This window comes from Perognathus longimembris, chromosome 6 (genome assembly GCF_023159225.1).
Source record: "Perognathus longimembris pacificus isolate PPM17 chromosome 6, ASM2315922v1, whole genome shotgun sequence".
NCBI lineage: Eukaryota > Metazoa > Chordata > Mammalia > Rodentia > Heteromyidae > Perognathus > Perognathus longimembris.
The window spans coordinates 44,572,861-44,587,792 of NC_063166.1; the positions used below are offsets into that span (position 1 = coordinate 44,572,861).

At 37.8% G+C, this 14,932-nt stretch overlaps 1 protein-coding gene and 1 non-coding gene across 11 annotated transcripts in view; both read right to left on the reverse strand.

Moving 5' to 3' along the window:
• The window catches only part of Clasp2 (cytoplasmic linker associated protein 2), a 198,255-nt gene that overhangs the window by 87,010 nt on the left and 96,313 nt on the right, over positions 1-14,932 (reverse strand). For all 10 annotated transcript variants that reach the window (XM_048348644.1, XM_048348640.1, XM_048348642.1 and 7 more), the window contains 8 exons: positions 14,547-14,692; positions 12,352-12,487; positions 9,075-9,145; positions 7,609-7,668; positions 4,220-4,297; positions 3,326-3,493; positions 745-800; positions 7-180 (listed from right to left, as the gene is read on the reverse strand). In XM_048348644.1, the coding sequence (XP_048204601.1) occupies positions 7-180; positions 745-800; positions 3,326-3,493; positions 4,220-4,297; positions 7,609-7,668; positions 9,075-9,145; positions 12,352-12,487; positions 14,547-14,692 (889 nt within the window). The remainder of the gene's footprint in view (positions 1-6; positions 181-744; positions 801-3,325; positions 3,494-4,219; positions 4,298-7,608; positions 7,669-9,074; positions 9,146-12,351; positions 12,488-14,546; positions 14,693-14,932) is intronic.
• Positions 10,439-10,547, reverse strand: LOC125353998. Its single transcript, XR_007211393.1, has one exon. It is a non-coding gene; the product is annotated as a U6 spliceosomal RNA (small nuclear RNA).

The following is a 14,932-nucleotide window of genomic DNA, read 5'->3' on the forward strand; positions in this document are numbered from 1 at the left end:
CCTTACCTAGAGATGCATAGGATCCTGGATTCAGGGCTCCTGCACCTAATCGCCCACTTCGCACAGACTGTCCAGCAGCATGATGTGCCTTGGCACCAGCAGCAGCGTTCACGTCGATGTCACTTCGGGAACGCTGAAGGCTTCCTGGAAGGGAACTGGCTTTGCTGCTGCCCACTGACACTACAGAAGACAAAGGTAACCTATCAGTTAAATCACGAAACATGTACAAACTTGAAGCCACCAGGAACAAACATAAAATTCATGATGATTTATATGGTCAGTAAGGAAGCAGTGGCCAAATGGACATACATTTAATTTAAATTCGAGTGCCTCAGCTTTGATCCTTAAAGAATTAAGTTTCTTGGGAAAATTTCAATATTCTTTATTTCCAATAGCCAATTTTGACTGTAAAATTCACAGCACTCTTTTGTAGAAGAGACAATACATGAGTTAAGAAAATGAAGTTCAGTATTTATAATATGTGACTGCAGTATTGTTACTTACTATCAGAAAAATACAAAAGTCCAGAAGAGATATTCAGAAGTTAATGGTGGTAACTTTGGCTTCTTAGGCAATGCAAGAAATTAAGGTTCTAGAATTTAGCTTTACAGTCTTAAGAAGCATTTCTATGAGTCATGATACATTAATAGATTGTGAAATCAACTTGGTGGGTCATGAACAGCATTTTAAAGACATGAAACATGACAGAAAAGAGACTGCACCAAAAACAGAAGAGGCAATTACCTCTTCCAGCCACAGTTGAAGGATTGGCTGTAGACCATTTGGAAGAAAAGGGGCGACTGAAAAGTAAAAAGAAATGCTGTTAGTAAGAAGATTTCATTTATTGCTCATTTGATAACTAATATTGAAATACTACTTTCTGAAAAATTGAGAAACTTCTAAACTTAAAAAAAACTTACATTAAAATACTCTTCTTAACTATATGTCATCAAATATCAATAGTGCCATAACTAGCTATAAAATAAAAACAAAATGCCTATGAACAAAGTTGGGAGAGCTGCAAAGAACTGGCTACTTTTATTCCCTTTGAATCTCAGCTTAGATTATGGTGCATACCTGAGGACTCAGTACTAGCACTATTACATACTTGTACCCTAAGGTATTTTACTTAAAAGAGAAAAACAGCACCATAGGCAGCAGTTTAGCACTCCCAAAGTTTTGCACATAAGTCACAATGGGTGTGGCCATTATAGTTCTGATGTAGAAGCCATACACAATTTCCATGTGATACTACTGTACATTATGGATGGGACAGCAAAACAAGAGTAAGAGCTGTTGCTGAAAATAACATGTACAATTACAGAATGTTAGCAAGACATCTCTACTCATCTCAAAGAACCCATTATCTCTCAACATTTTTTGATTATTTATCTTTATTTACTATGGTAGTCTATAGACCACAAATAAATAAAATATCTAGCAAATAACAGGATCCAAAGGTTGGAGATAAGAGAAGCAAAAACTTCAAATAGGTTAATGTAAGAAAAAATATTCTTCTTTTTGACTTTTTTGTTAGGGTTCACTATAGAACCCAGGTTGGCCCAAAATGACATTTTTTGCCTTAGTCTCCTGAGTGCTGGGAAATATGTGCCACTACATCCAGCTTAGAAAAAGGAACTCTTTTTTTTTTTTTTTTTTTTTGGCCAGTCCTGGGCCTTGGACTCAGGGCCTGAGCACTGTCCCTGGCTTCCTTTTGCTCAAGGCTAGCACTCTGCCACCTGAGCCACAGCGCCACTTGTGGCCGTTTTCTGTATATGTGGTGCTGGGGAATCGAACCCAGGGCCTCATGTATACGAGGCAAGCTCTCTTGCCATTAGGCCATATCCCCAGCCCGAAAAAGGTACTCTTTAAGTTACATTATTACCTTTATTCTTTTCTTTTTTAGTGATGTCAGGGATTGAAGCCAGGGCCATGCACAAGCTAGGCAAATAAGTACTATAACTACTGAGCTTCACCCTGTCTTAAATCAAGTTGCAAAAGCAACCAGCAATCTTTGGAGTTTGCAAACAGAAAAATATTAAATATTACAGAAAGATAAATAGACATTCTATAAGATGTTTTTCCCTAGTAAGATTTGTAGATTCCTGGCACAAGGCAAAGTCCATAAAGTCCATGTAAATAATCATTTTTCTTTTAGGTGGCCATAGGACCACTGTTAGGAAGCAGAAAAGGCACCAGAAATCTTTGCAGTCTCATAGGTCTAGTAAGATAGAATGCAGTAAAGATCTAAAACAGTCAAAATCTTCAAGAAAACAGTTATAGGAAAGTTAGATATTAGGTCATTTTGCCTCCTAGAGAGGTTCCCAGATTCTTTCTCTCTCCTGTTTTGTTTGTTTTTCTGTTTCTTTCTTTCTTTTTCTTTGCTGTTATCAGGGTTTGAGCACAGGTCCCTCTGCTCTGCTTGCACTACCACTTAAGCCAGGCCTCCAGCCTTCAGCATACAAAAGGATAGAAGAGAAGCATGGAATTTTTATACTGAAGATGACTTTTAAGTCCCTTATTATAATTCCCTCATGATAATGTCCTGAAAATGGCCTATTTAATACATTATTTTAAGGCATTAAAATGCATGTTAGTGCTTCTCAGATCATCATAGATATGAATATACAGAAACAAAATACGAATCATTACTCAAAATTTTTGAAAATTCTAATAGCATATAGTACAACCCTTAGACACCAGACTAAAAAAGTAAGCATAATCAAGTTATCACAAGAGCCCAATAGCTATACCCTTATGATCACATAAGATGATGCTAAGTGAAATGAACTCCATGTTATGGAAACGATTGTTATATCACAGTTGTATCTACTTTCAACGTCCCATCTGTATCTGTAGCTTCTATTATTGATGATGTTCTTGTATCACCTTCCTGTGGTTGTACCTACACTATCTCTGTAATCTTATCTGAGTATATTGGAAACCGTGTATACTGGTATTAGAAGTAGGAAATTGAAAGGGAATACCAAAATTGAGAGACACAGGGTAAAAAAAGACAAACAACTACAAAAGCAATACTTGCAAAACTGTTTGGTGTAAGTGACCTGAACACCTCAGGGGGGGAAAGGGAAAGTGGGAGGAGGGAGGGGGGTAGGAGGGACAAGGTAACAAACAGTACAAGAAATGTATCCAATGCATAATGTATGAAACTGTAACCTCTCTGTATATCAGTTTGATAATAAAAATTTGAAAAAAAAAGTTATCATTTTTCAAAGGTTAGTGAAAGCGAGGAGTGTGCCTACCATCTAATGTATGAAAGTGGGAAAGAGGAACAGATCAGTCATTATCACTTGAATAACCTTACTTGAGACTTTCTTGTGAGCTAGATGAAGACCTGTCTGATTGTGGTAGAGATGCTACACTGCCAGAGCTCTTTAGGTAAGTTTGAAGACTTTTCTGATAAGATGGCTCAAGGGAATTATATAATGTTTCCGCTTCACCAGGAAAGTGGTTTCTAAGACCCATATAAGTCCTGCAAAAGAAAGAATAGCACATAAGAGCTTTATGTTATTACAGTTTAACAGCAAACTGTGTATAAAGATAATATGTCAAGTGAAAACTTTCTGAATTAAGTAAGTTTCAGTGTCAGCCTTTGAGAAAAGCAGAACAGTTCAAAACCTGGCTATAGGGGCTGGGGATATAGCCTAGTGGCAAGAGTGCCTGCCTCGGATACACGAGGCCCTAGGTTCGATTCCCCAGCACCACATATACAGAAAACGGCCAGAAGCAGTGCTGTGGCTCAAGTGGCAGAGTGCTAGCCTTGAGCGGGAAGAAGCCAGGGACAGTGCTCAGGCCCTGAGTCCAAGGCCCAGGACTGGCAAAAAAAAAAACAAAAACAAACAAACAAAAAAAAAAACCTGGCTATACCACTTATGGTTTATGTAGTATTGAATAAAGCCACTTTTACATATATATGTATATATACCATCTTTGTAGGATCATTTTAAAGAATAGACCATGATGGAATAAGAAAACTAAGAGAAAAAGAAATCACACAAATGATGAGGCAGTTTGGTAGATGTCTTCTACAACTTTAGTAGAGAAAATCAGCCTCAATTTTGCTAAAGAGCCAAATACTAAACCTGTTAGACTACATGGGACATCTATGGTGTTTTCACTTACCCAACATAACTGCTTAAAAAAAAAAAAAGGGAGTAAAGTCTGTGTAAACTGTCACAAAAATAAACTACAGACTTACTTTCTTGCCTCCACTCTGGCCTCAGCATCAGCATCATGAATTCCCTTCTTAATAGTTTCAACCAAGACAGCTGCATGTCTATAAAATAAATAAAAATTTAGGTTGATATATAAAACTAGGTAGTTAATTACAAATATTTCCTAACATGCTACATATCCATCACAAAGGGGTGGGAGAGTCCAAAAGATTAGAAAAAATAGGATTGTAGGATCCCTCCCTTCTTCTTTCTTTCTGAAATGGGGTCTTAGTCTTTAGGCCAAGCCAGCCATGCTGCTGGAATTACAAACATGCACCATCACACCTCAGCTCAAGACTGTAGTATTTTCTTTTTTTTTTTTTTTTTTTTGCCATCCCTGGAGCTTGCCTCAGGGCCTGAGCACTGTCCCTGGCTTCATTTTTTACTCATGGCTAGCACTCTGCCACTTGAGCCACAGCGCCACTTCTGGCCGTTTTCTATATATTTGGTGCTGGGGAATCGAACCCGGGTCTTCATGTATACAAGGCAAGCACTCTAGCCACTAGGCCATATTCCTAGCCCGATTGTAGTATTTTCTAAAAATTTGCCCCACATATTTCATCCACATATGGTTTCCTATTGATAATTTATTATCCATTTGAAATAATTATTTCTTATGGAATCCAGGTAATATGAAACATAGAGTGAATCTAAATTTTAATGATTTAGGGAGAAAAGGAACCTGAGGGGTTCCTCACTAATCAGCAGTGGTTCACTACTGTAAAAAAAGAAATTGTTAAAAGTATGATCTCTTAACCTTAGGGAACTTAAGAATGCAAGGATTGTGTCTCACTACTAGCCTAGGCAATAAAGTTTGCAAGCCACTATCTTGAAAAATCCCTCCCCTACAAAAAAAGGGGAAGTATATGAAAGTATATGCTTAAATGGTACAGCACCAGCATAGCAAGTATAAAGACTTGAGTTAAAAAAAACCTCAAAATACCACAAAAAAACCAACCCAAAACCCCAAACGTTTAAACTGTTATGATCTCAGTAAACTGAATAGTGGCTGCCACAAAAGAATTAAAAGAGAACTTGAAATTATTTCAGTCCTGCTTTACTTATTTATCTTATTTTTTATTTTGTATCTGGGCTGGTGCTTGAAATCAGGGCCTTATTGCTCTTGCACAGCATTTTCTGCTCAAGGCTTGTATGCTACTGCTAGAGACACACCTCTACTTTAGCTTTTTGCTGGTCTCAGAAATTTGCCTGCCCAGGCTAGCTTTGTATCTCAATCTTCATATCTCAGCTTCCTGAGAAGCTAGGTTTACATCTGTAAACCAATGGCGCCCGGCTTCAGTTTTACAATAGATTTTGCTTTTAAAAAGTTAGCATAAGGCCAGGTGCAGTGGCTTAAGCTTATAATCTTAGCTACTAAGAAGAGGTTGAGATCCAAAAGATAATAATTCATAGCCAGCCCAGACAGAAAAGTCCTTGAGATTCCATCTTCAAAATAAACAGCAAAAAGTAGGTTTGGAGACTGGCTCAAATGGTAGAGTACCAGCTCAGTAAGCAAGCTGAGCAAGTACAAGGCCCTGACTTCAAATGCCTTTATCTGAGAGGGAAGAAAAAGAGCTGTGAAGACATTTATGGATTTTCATTAAAAGATAGAATCAGCAATGAATGTACTTAAAGTTATTGCTGAAGCTTTAAGGTTCAGAGTAATAAGAAATATAGCTGTGCAAATGTGAACAAAAAGCTGCCATCACATAGTGTCTAGAGTGTTACAGCTGATGTGAAAAAACATTCTAATTGATTTCTATCTGTCCTCCTTCCTCTTTTATCCTCTTTCCCCTTCTCTTCTTTTTCCTCATTTCCTCTCTCTCAATCTCACTCTCTTTTTTTTTTGCTGTACTAGGAACTGAACTCAGGGTTTCACACTAACCAAGTGTCTTATCACTTCAGCCACAACCCCAGTCCTTTTTGACTTTCAAGTAGCACCTTGTTAACAGGGACTGGCTTGGATTAAGTTCGTCCTATCTCCACTTCCTGGGTAGATGGGTTAATATACATTTTCTACCATACCTAAATACAAAAAAAAAAAAAAAAAAAAAAAAAAGAACCTCCCTCCTCTAAAAGGAAGCTCCTTGCTTCTCTCTTACCTGAAAACATATATTACATGGTAAGTTTTAGCTCAAGAAACCAATTAAGGGCTGGGGATATGGCCTAGTGGCAAAAGTGCTTGCCTCGTATACATGAGGCCCTGGGTTCAATTCCCCAGCACCACATAAACAGAAAATGGCCAGAAGTGGCGCTGTGGTTCAAGTGGCAGAGTGCTACCCTTGAGAAAAAAAAAAAAGAAAAAAAAAGCCAGGGATAGTGCTCAGGCCCTGAGTCCAAGCCCCAGGACTGGCCCAAAAAAAAGGGGGGGGGGAGGGGCTGGGGATATGGCCTAGTGGCAAGAGTGCTTGCCCCGTATACATGAGGCCCTGGGTTCAATTCCCCAGCACCACATATATAAAAAATGGCCAGAAGCGGCGCTGTGACTCAAGTGGCAAAGTGCTAGCCTTGAGCTTTTTAAAAAGAAGCCAGGGACAGTGCTCAGGCCCTGAGTCCAAGTCCCAGGACTGGCCAAAACAAAACCAACAACAACAAAAAAACCAATTAAGCATGATTAAAGATACATTTCTTACATTTTTGCCCATTCATCTTAGAAGATTTTTTTCTTTTTTTTTTTGGCCGTCCTAGGATTTGAACTCTGGGCCTGAGTGTTGTCCTTAAGTTTCTTTTGCTTAAGGCAAGTGCTGTACCACTTGAGCCATAGCTCTACTTCCAGCTTTTTTGAGTAGTTTATTGAAGATAGGAGTTTCATGGCCTGACCAGGCTGGTTTAGAACCACGATCCTCAGATCTTTGCCTCCCAAGTAGGTAGGATTTTTTTTTTTTTTTTGCCAGTCCTGGGGCTTGAACTCAGGGCCTGAGCACTGTCCCTGGCTTCTTTTTGCTCAAGGCTAGCACCTTGCCACTTGAGCCACAGCGCCACTTCTGGCCATTTTCTATATATGTGGTGCTGAGGAATCGAACCCAGGGCTTCATGTATACGAGGCGAGCACTTTTACCACTAGGCAATATTCCCAGCCCCCCGAGTAGGTAGGATTATAGGCATAAGCCACCAGCACCCAGCTTAAGAGAATCGTATATAACCCATTCTACTCAACGAATCTACCTACCGTACAAAGAAGAAAATCACACTAGCCACAACTAAATGCATAAGAGGAGCACAGCACCACAGATTCAAGGTAAGCCAGAACAAAAAGTCTCTAGGCAAAATGGGGAACAGTGTAAAACCAAGACCCTCAGCTTCTAAAGAATTGGTTGACAATAAATAAGGAGGGGAGGAGATGGGAGTAGGAGGAGAGAGATGCAGTGCCTACCTTTCTAAAGAATGAGTTTGCCATTCTTGTAACAACAGATCTAAAAATTCAAAGGAACGCCTGAAATGTAAAAGTTAAATTATAACTAAATATTATATGGAGCAACACATTAATACATTCCTTTATAATTTTATACTTTGTCCCATGAATTAAAACATATGGCATGGTTTCTAGATATTTTAATTAAAGATTATCTTATTTTAACATCTAACTTTTTCAGTGCTAAACAGTTTTAAAAAACTTGAAGATCTTCCCATAAATTTAACTTTAAAATGTTTAGTAAATATAAAATTTAACAAATTTTACTTGCACTAGCCACCGAAGACATAGAATGATAGTCAAAGACATAAAATGACAATATAGGTATATTTGCTCTACATTTTGTTTCTTATATATTAAGATACATGATTTTTAAAAAGCAAGTTTGTATCCATTTTCTCCTAAGCCCTCTAATTTTCAACTTCAGGTGTTTCTTCCTTGGCCACTACCTTAGTTTCTTTACTAACATCCTTTATGTACCTACCCTTAAATAGTGGCTCATCTGGAGGAGCCAATCTTACCTTGCACCCAGCTCTAACCATCTTATGTAATTCTCACATCTTATCTCCAGCACTGGCTCTTTGCTTTAGTTCAGTTTTAGCTAGCTCATAAACATGTCCACATGGAATGAATGTCAAATCAAGCCCAACTTATAAAAATAAAGTGATTTTTGCCTTCTCAAATGTACTTTTAGTCCATATCATACAGATTAGGAAACAATACAGGAATAGTTAACTTGCCCAAAGTGATAAAGCTGGGATATCAATGCTGGGGCTTTGATTCCAATGTTCATAACCAAAAGCACTTGACACCATTCCTCCATTCATATCAAGCCTCATTTCCACAAATGCAATAGATTTTGATTTTAGTAAACAAAATCCCTTTCAATCATCATCAATATAGTTGTATTTCAAACTCTGCCTTCTTCAATTTTTTTTTGGGGGGGGAAGGAGGAACTATACTGGTGTTGAACTCAGAACTTTGTTAGCTAGGAAGATACTCTACCACTCAAGCCATGCTCCAACTCCTTGCATTTCTCTTACATGAATTATAACAGCTCCCACTAAAGCCAGTGCTTTTCACTGTACTATGGATTTTTTTTGGAAGGCATTTTTTTTTTTTTTTTGGCCAGTCCTGGGCCTTGGACTCCGGGCCTGAGCACTGTCCTGGCTTCTTCCCGCTCAAGGCTAGCACTCTGCCACTTGAGCCACAGCGCCGCTTCTGGCCGTTTTCTGTATATGTGGTGCTGGGGAATCGAACCTAGGGCCTCGTGTATCCGAGGCAGGCACTCTTGCCACTAGGCTATATCCCCAGCCCCATTTGGAAGGCATTTTTAAGAATTAATTAACAATCAACTGCTATACCAAATAAGAATTAAACATTATGCAATGTGAAAGTTATATTAAAAATTATTTTTCAAAGCTCACCTCCTCACTGGAACTGATTTTGATGTGCAGTTGCTTGTTATTAAAGGTATAAGCCTAGGTACATGAGTATGCTGAAAAAGATGTTTCAGAAAAGGATGAAAAATAGTGTGCACTTTATGTAGTCCTTTCTTCTATGTGCCTTACATTCAAGTACTTAACTATGTTATGACAAAACAAAAACTCTAAGTCAGATTTCAAATTAAAGTAATAGCAATCATGTTATAGTTCCCAAAGGACAGCTGAGGATATACTACAAAGACAAATAAATGCATAACTATAACAAATGCAAGGCAAATGGAGTTTATAGGAAAAGGAGCTTAAGGAAAAGGAGGAACCAGACATGAATGAATTCATTGTGCTTTTGGAATTACCTTTGGTGCTGCTGATGGAAATAATAATTGGATGACATCAAGACAGGTAACCAGAGTGAATCAATATTCTTAAGTATTGAGAATACATTTTGAAATGGTGATTCCAACAATAATTTCATTCTAACTAAATCATATGTATTAGAATTTAACTACAAGTTCAATAGATATAAACTTCTTATGTCTACTAGTAACTTTTATATTCTTTTCCAGTGAAGCAAACACTAAAAACTTCATTACAGATACAGCACAAAATGGCTATCTAAGTATACATATTTAGATGCCATAATCTATTTGCCTTCTGAGCTAATGGTAGAGGCTGGGTTACCTCGGCAGCAAGCTCTGAGATACAGCTTAGTGTGCAGAGTATTTATTATACCCTTGAGTATTTTCACCCATGGAAGGGAGAAGGAAAAACAGAAGTAGGTAATTGAGGAAACTGTGATGAGATCCAGTGAAGTTAAAATGGTTTTCAGAACAGCCACAAATTGGTCCAAGATAGTTCCATCATATCAGTCAGCTTTTGTATATGAGCCATAGTAGAAAGGGACAAGAGCCTAAAAAGACAGTTCCCTTCAGTAGAACAATACTTGGAGAGAGTGTCTACAAATAGTGCTTCTTTCAGCATTGGAGATAAAAGGGATTTATTTTTCTTCCTTTTAAAAATTTTGGCAGTATTGGTGTTTGAACCCAGGGCCTTGTGCTCAAGCACTCTACCACTTGAGAGTCACACTGCCAGCATTTTTGCTTTGTTTTACAGGTAGAGTTTGGAGTTTTTGCTGAGGGCTGTCCTAGTCTTGGACTTCTTATCAAAACCTTCTATGAAGCATGAAGCACAGGTGCACATCATATTGTCAGGCTTACTGAATGAGATGAGGCATCACTTTTTTGACTGGGCTGTCCTTGAACAGTGATCTTCCTAATGTCAGCCTCTGAAGTAGTTGCAATTTCATGTTTGAGCAACGGCACCTAGACTTTTGTTTTTTTAAAAAATGTAGAACATTTTATCATCTCTTTATGAATTTGTGTCTAATCCTTGCAAAGGGGGCCATGCTAATCTTCTGTACCACTCCAATTTGAATTTAGGTGATACTGAAGTAAACACAAGAAACATCTTTCAGCTTGACATAGTGGCTCATGCTTGTATGTGTAATGATAAAAATAATCATTGTTGGTATTTTCAATGTACCATGTGAAATTATGCCTTTTTCTTTTGTCTTTCTTCCCCATGGTTTTATCCCTGGTGTCACTGTAACTGATTTTTTCGTATCCTGGGTACTGTATATTCGTTAATCAGAACTAAGGAAGGGAAGGGGAACATTAAAATGGAAAGATAAAGGGTAAAAGGCAAACCAGTGCAACAGCAATATTTAGAAGACAATATGCTGGAAACCAACTGTACAACTGGGGCAGGGGGAAGAAACTAGGGAGGAGGGGGCAGAGAAAAATGAGGGAGGAGATAAACGAGTTTGATAAGAAATGTACTCACTGCCTTACATATGAAACTGTAACCCCTTTCAACATCACTTAGACAATAAATAAAATAATTTTAAAATAAACAAAAACATAGAAAACATTAAGTCCAAACAAGAATGGCCAAAAGCAATTAAAAAATGAGATATGGGACTGTATCAATAAACACTGTTAAATTACAGAAACAATTAAAACTTATTTGTTAATTGTAATACAACTATTAAAAGAGCATGCATGAATGAGATAAAATATATAATTTTACGTGGTTTTTTTTTTTTTTGAGATACGATCTTTCTATGTTGTCCAGGTTATCCTTGAACTTGAGATCTTCCTGCTTCAGACTGGAGAACTAGGATTTGAGGTATGCATCACTATACCAATGAAAATATACACTTTTTTTTTTTGTGCTGTTCCTGGGGCTTGAACTCAGGGTCTAGGTGTTGTCTCTGAATTGTGTTGCTCAAAGGTAGTGCTCTATTACTTTAGTCAAAGTTCTACTTCTGGCTTTTTTGGTTATTAGAGATAAGTCTCATGGACTTTCCTTCCTTGATCAGGCTTCAAATCACTATCCTCAGATCACACTCAGCCTCCTGAGGATTCAAGTGTGAGCCACTGGCACCCAGATAAAATATATACTTTTTAAGAGCCAATAAGCAAAGGCTTTTGTCTTAACATTGACAAAGAATGAGCCGCCTCTAAATTATGAAAATAAAATGGAGTAGGTATGATGGAGAGTGAATAATAAAAAAATACTATTTCAATAGTAAAAAAACTGACTATTAAAGCATAAACACAAAATGTGTACATGTTCAGTATTTACATTTTCTATACAGTATTTACAATTTTGTGTGACTTACAGTTGTACTAGCATAGAATAGAAATTTAGAAAGTATATGATAGAAAATGGTAAGAGGAGCAGAATTTAAAGGGAGAGAATTTTATTTTATCTTATTTTTTTGTCATGGGGCTTGAACTTAGGGCCTGGGCACTGTCCCTGAGCCTCTTTGTGCTCAAAGCTAACGCTCTATCACTTGAGCCACAGGGCCACTATGGTTCTTGAGTGGTTAATTGTAGATAAGGTAAGGATCTTGCAGACTTTTCTGACTGGCTGGCGTCAAATCACGATTCTCAGATCTCAGCCTCCTGAGTAAGTAGCCAGGGTTATAGGTGTGAGCCACAGGTGCCCAGCTGAGAATTTCTTTCTTTTTTGGTAAGCAGTAGGCATTCTCAAGATGTGCACTATAAGAAATACTAAGAATTTGTTTCTTTTATTGCTACTTGTAATATATCTGCTTTATAATCTTTATATTATCTACATGTACCATAACAACTATGTATTTTATTATCAGAAAAAAGTGATGTTTCTTCTTTGGAGTTTAATAAAATACTAATGACTTATTTAAATGTACTAAAAGAGGAAGGGAAGGGAAACCTACCCGAATAATGAATCTGATTGCTGCACATCCAGAAGTTGCCATGACTTTTGCACTATTGGGGACAAGATTAAAAAGTGTAGGTACGATGGCTTCAGCCCCATGATCAAACTTGTTTCCCAAAACTGTTGAAAGGTGGCTACAAAAGAAGACAAAAATATTTTTAGTAGTTTAATCTTAAGTATAGATAAGATGATTTTCAGAAAAGTATTTCTCCTGAAAGGCAAGTCCAAATACTCTTTTATTTTTCCCATTTATCTCTATGCAATAGCGCTTAGAGAAGTTTTCTGATCAAATTATCAACTCTAAGTTAATACCAAGGAAAATTTTAGATCTGTTTACCATGACTTTTGATTTGATCTATCAGATATTTCAATTTTGATGCCCCAATAACAGAGTTCAAAATATTTTATAATCAAGTTCAAAAGCTTACCCAAATCAATGTTCTTTGAGGCATTCTCTATTTCTATTAATCATACCTCAGTTTTTTCCACAAAAATAGTGTCTGACATTTTGGGGATTGGATCTCCAGTTAGCTGAGTTTTTTTTTTTTTTAAGAACATTATCTTTTCTTCCCAAATATGTAGATAAGCAACTAATCTCTATACTTTACATGAGTTAGTTAAAAACTTAGAACGCATGCTGTACTCACTGACAGTTTTAGCAATGCTAGCAGTATTGGTCAACTTCAATATATTTAGATAGCATCTTATTTAAAATACATGGTTAAGCAAAGTACTTGTGGCTTATGCCTGTAATCCTGGCTACTTCAAGAGGCTGAGATTTGAAAGATCAAGGTTCAAAGCCAGTCTGCATAGACAAGTCTGAGAGGCTCCATTTCCAAACAAACTAGGAAAAAGTTGGCCTGGCAGTGTGGCTTAAGTAGTAACATGCCAGCTGAGTAAGCAAGCCCTGAAAGCTAAAGGCTTACAGAGTTCAAACCTAGAAATGACATAAGCAAACAAACAAAGTAAAATACATGCTTAGGAACTCTAAAATTCAGGTTGTTCATTCAAAGGGGCACTAGGACTCAGACCTGTTTAACCATGTCCAGATATAAGGTCAATTGTCCAATGCCTCAATTCTTAAGTAAAAAACTCAAATCAAAATCAGGAAGATGTCTCCTATGTCTTGATACTGTTGCCTTTATGGAGAGTGAATTTTGCTCTGGTAGGCCAGTAACACACCTAGAAGTCAGCTTGATTTTGATAAATTCTTGGGAGAAATGGGATCTAGAGTAGATTTGTATATTGGATGTGGTTTAGAACTATTCCAATATCTTGACCTTGCATGTTAAGGATGATTTAAGAGTAATGAAATGTTTCCTTCCTTCCTTCCTTCCTTTTGTGGGCTGTTGGTTGTGGGGCTTGAATTCAGGGTAGGGGCACTGTCCCTGAGCTTTTTTGCTCAAGGGTAGCACTCTACCACTTGAGCCACAGCTCTACTTTCAGCTTTTTTGATTCTTAATTGGCAATAAGAGTCTCACTGACTTTTCTGCTTAGCCTGGCTTCAAACCACAACCCCCAGATCTCAGCCCCAAGTAGCTATGATTACAGGTATGAGCCACCATTGCCTGGCAAAATATTTCTTGAAAAAAAAATATGAAGCTGGGCATGGGTGGCTCATGCCAATAATCCTAGCTACCCAAAATGCTGAGATCTGAGAACTGCAGTTCAAGATCAGCCCAGGCAGGAAAGTTTGTAAAAGTCTTATCTCTAGCCAACAAAAAGCCAGATGTGGAACTGTGACTCATGTGGTAGAGTAGTAGCCTTGGTCAAAAAAGGTCAAGGACGGGCTGGGAATATGGCCTAGTGGCAAGAGTGCTTGCCTCCTACACATGAAGCTCTTGGTTTGATTCCCCAGCACCACATATATGGAAAACAGCCAGAAGGGGCGCTGTGGCTCAGGTGGCAGAGTGCTAGCCTTGAGCGGGAAGAAGCCAGGGTTGGTGCTCAGGCCCTGAGTCCAAGGCCCAGGACTGGCAAAAAAAAAAAAAAAAAAGGTCAAGGACAGTGCCTGGGTCCTGTTCAAGCCCAGGACTGGTGTGCACATATACAAAATCATAAGAATTAAATATTTATGCATGAGACAAATCATGTTGGGGAGGTTATTTTGCTACTGCTTTACCTAATAAGCAATGAATCAATGAGTACTAAATTCATGCATAAAAAATACTCAGCTAAAATGAAAATACTTACGCCACAGTAATGCAAGCTTCCCGGACCACCTGGGATCTAAGATCCTTAGCTGATAGTTTAAGTGCTCCATCCAACAGGCGCAAATGTTGGAAAAAGCAGTCATACTGTGCAGCTCCAGCAACAAGCAGTGATCGGATTTTCTTAAGCTAAAAGAAGAATTTTTAATATTTACATAAAAGGTAGAAGGACAAAAGAAAGCAAGCTACCTGAACTATACCATTATTGTTTTTAAACATGAAATGTATGTTTCATTTTATTTACAGAAGTATATTCAGACACTTAAGAATACCAATGTACCTTGTACATAAACACATAAAAAGCCTTCTGGAAAAGAACATTATAGAGTTAGTTATATGTAGGTATACATTAAGTACAGTTTGTAGTTG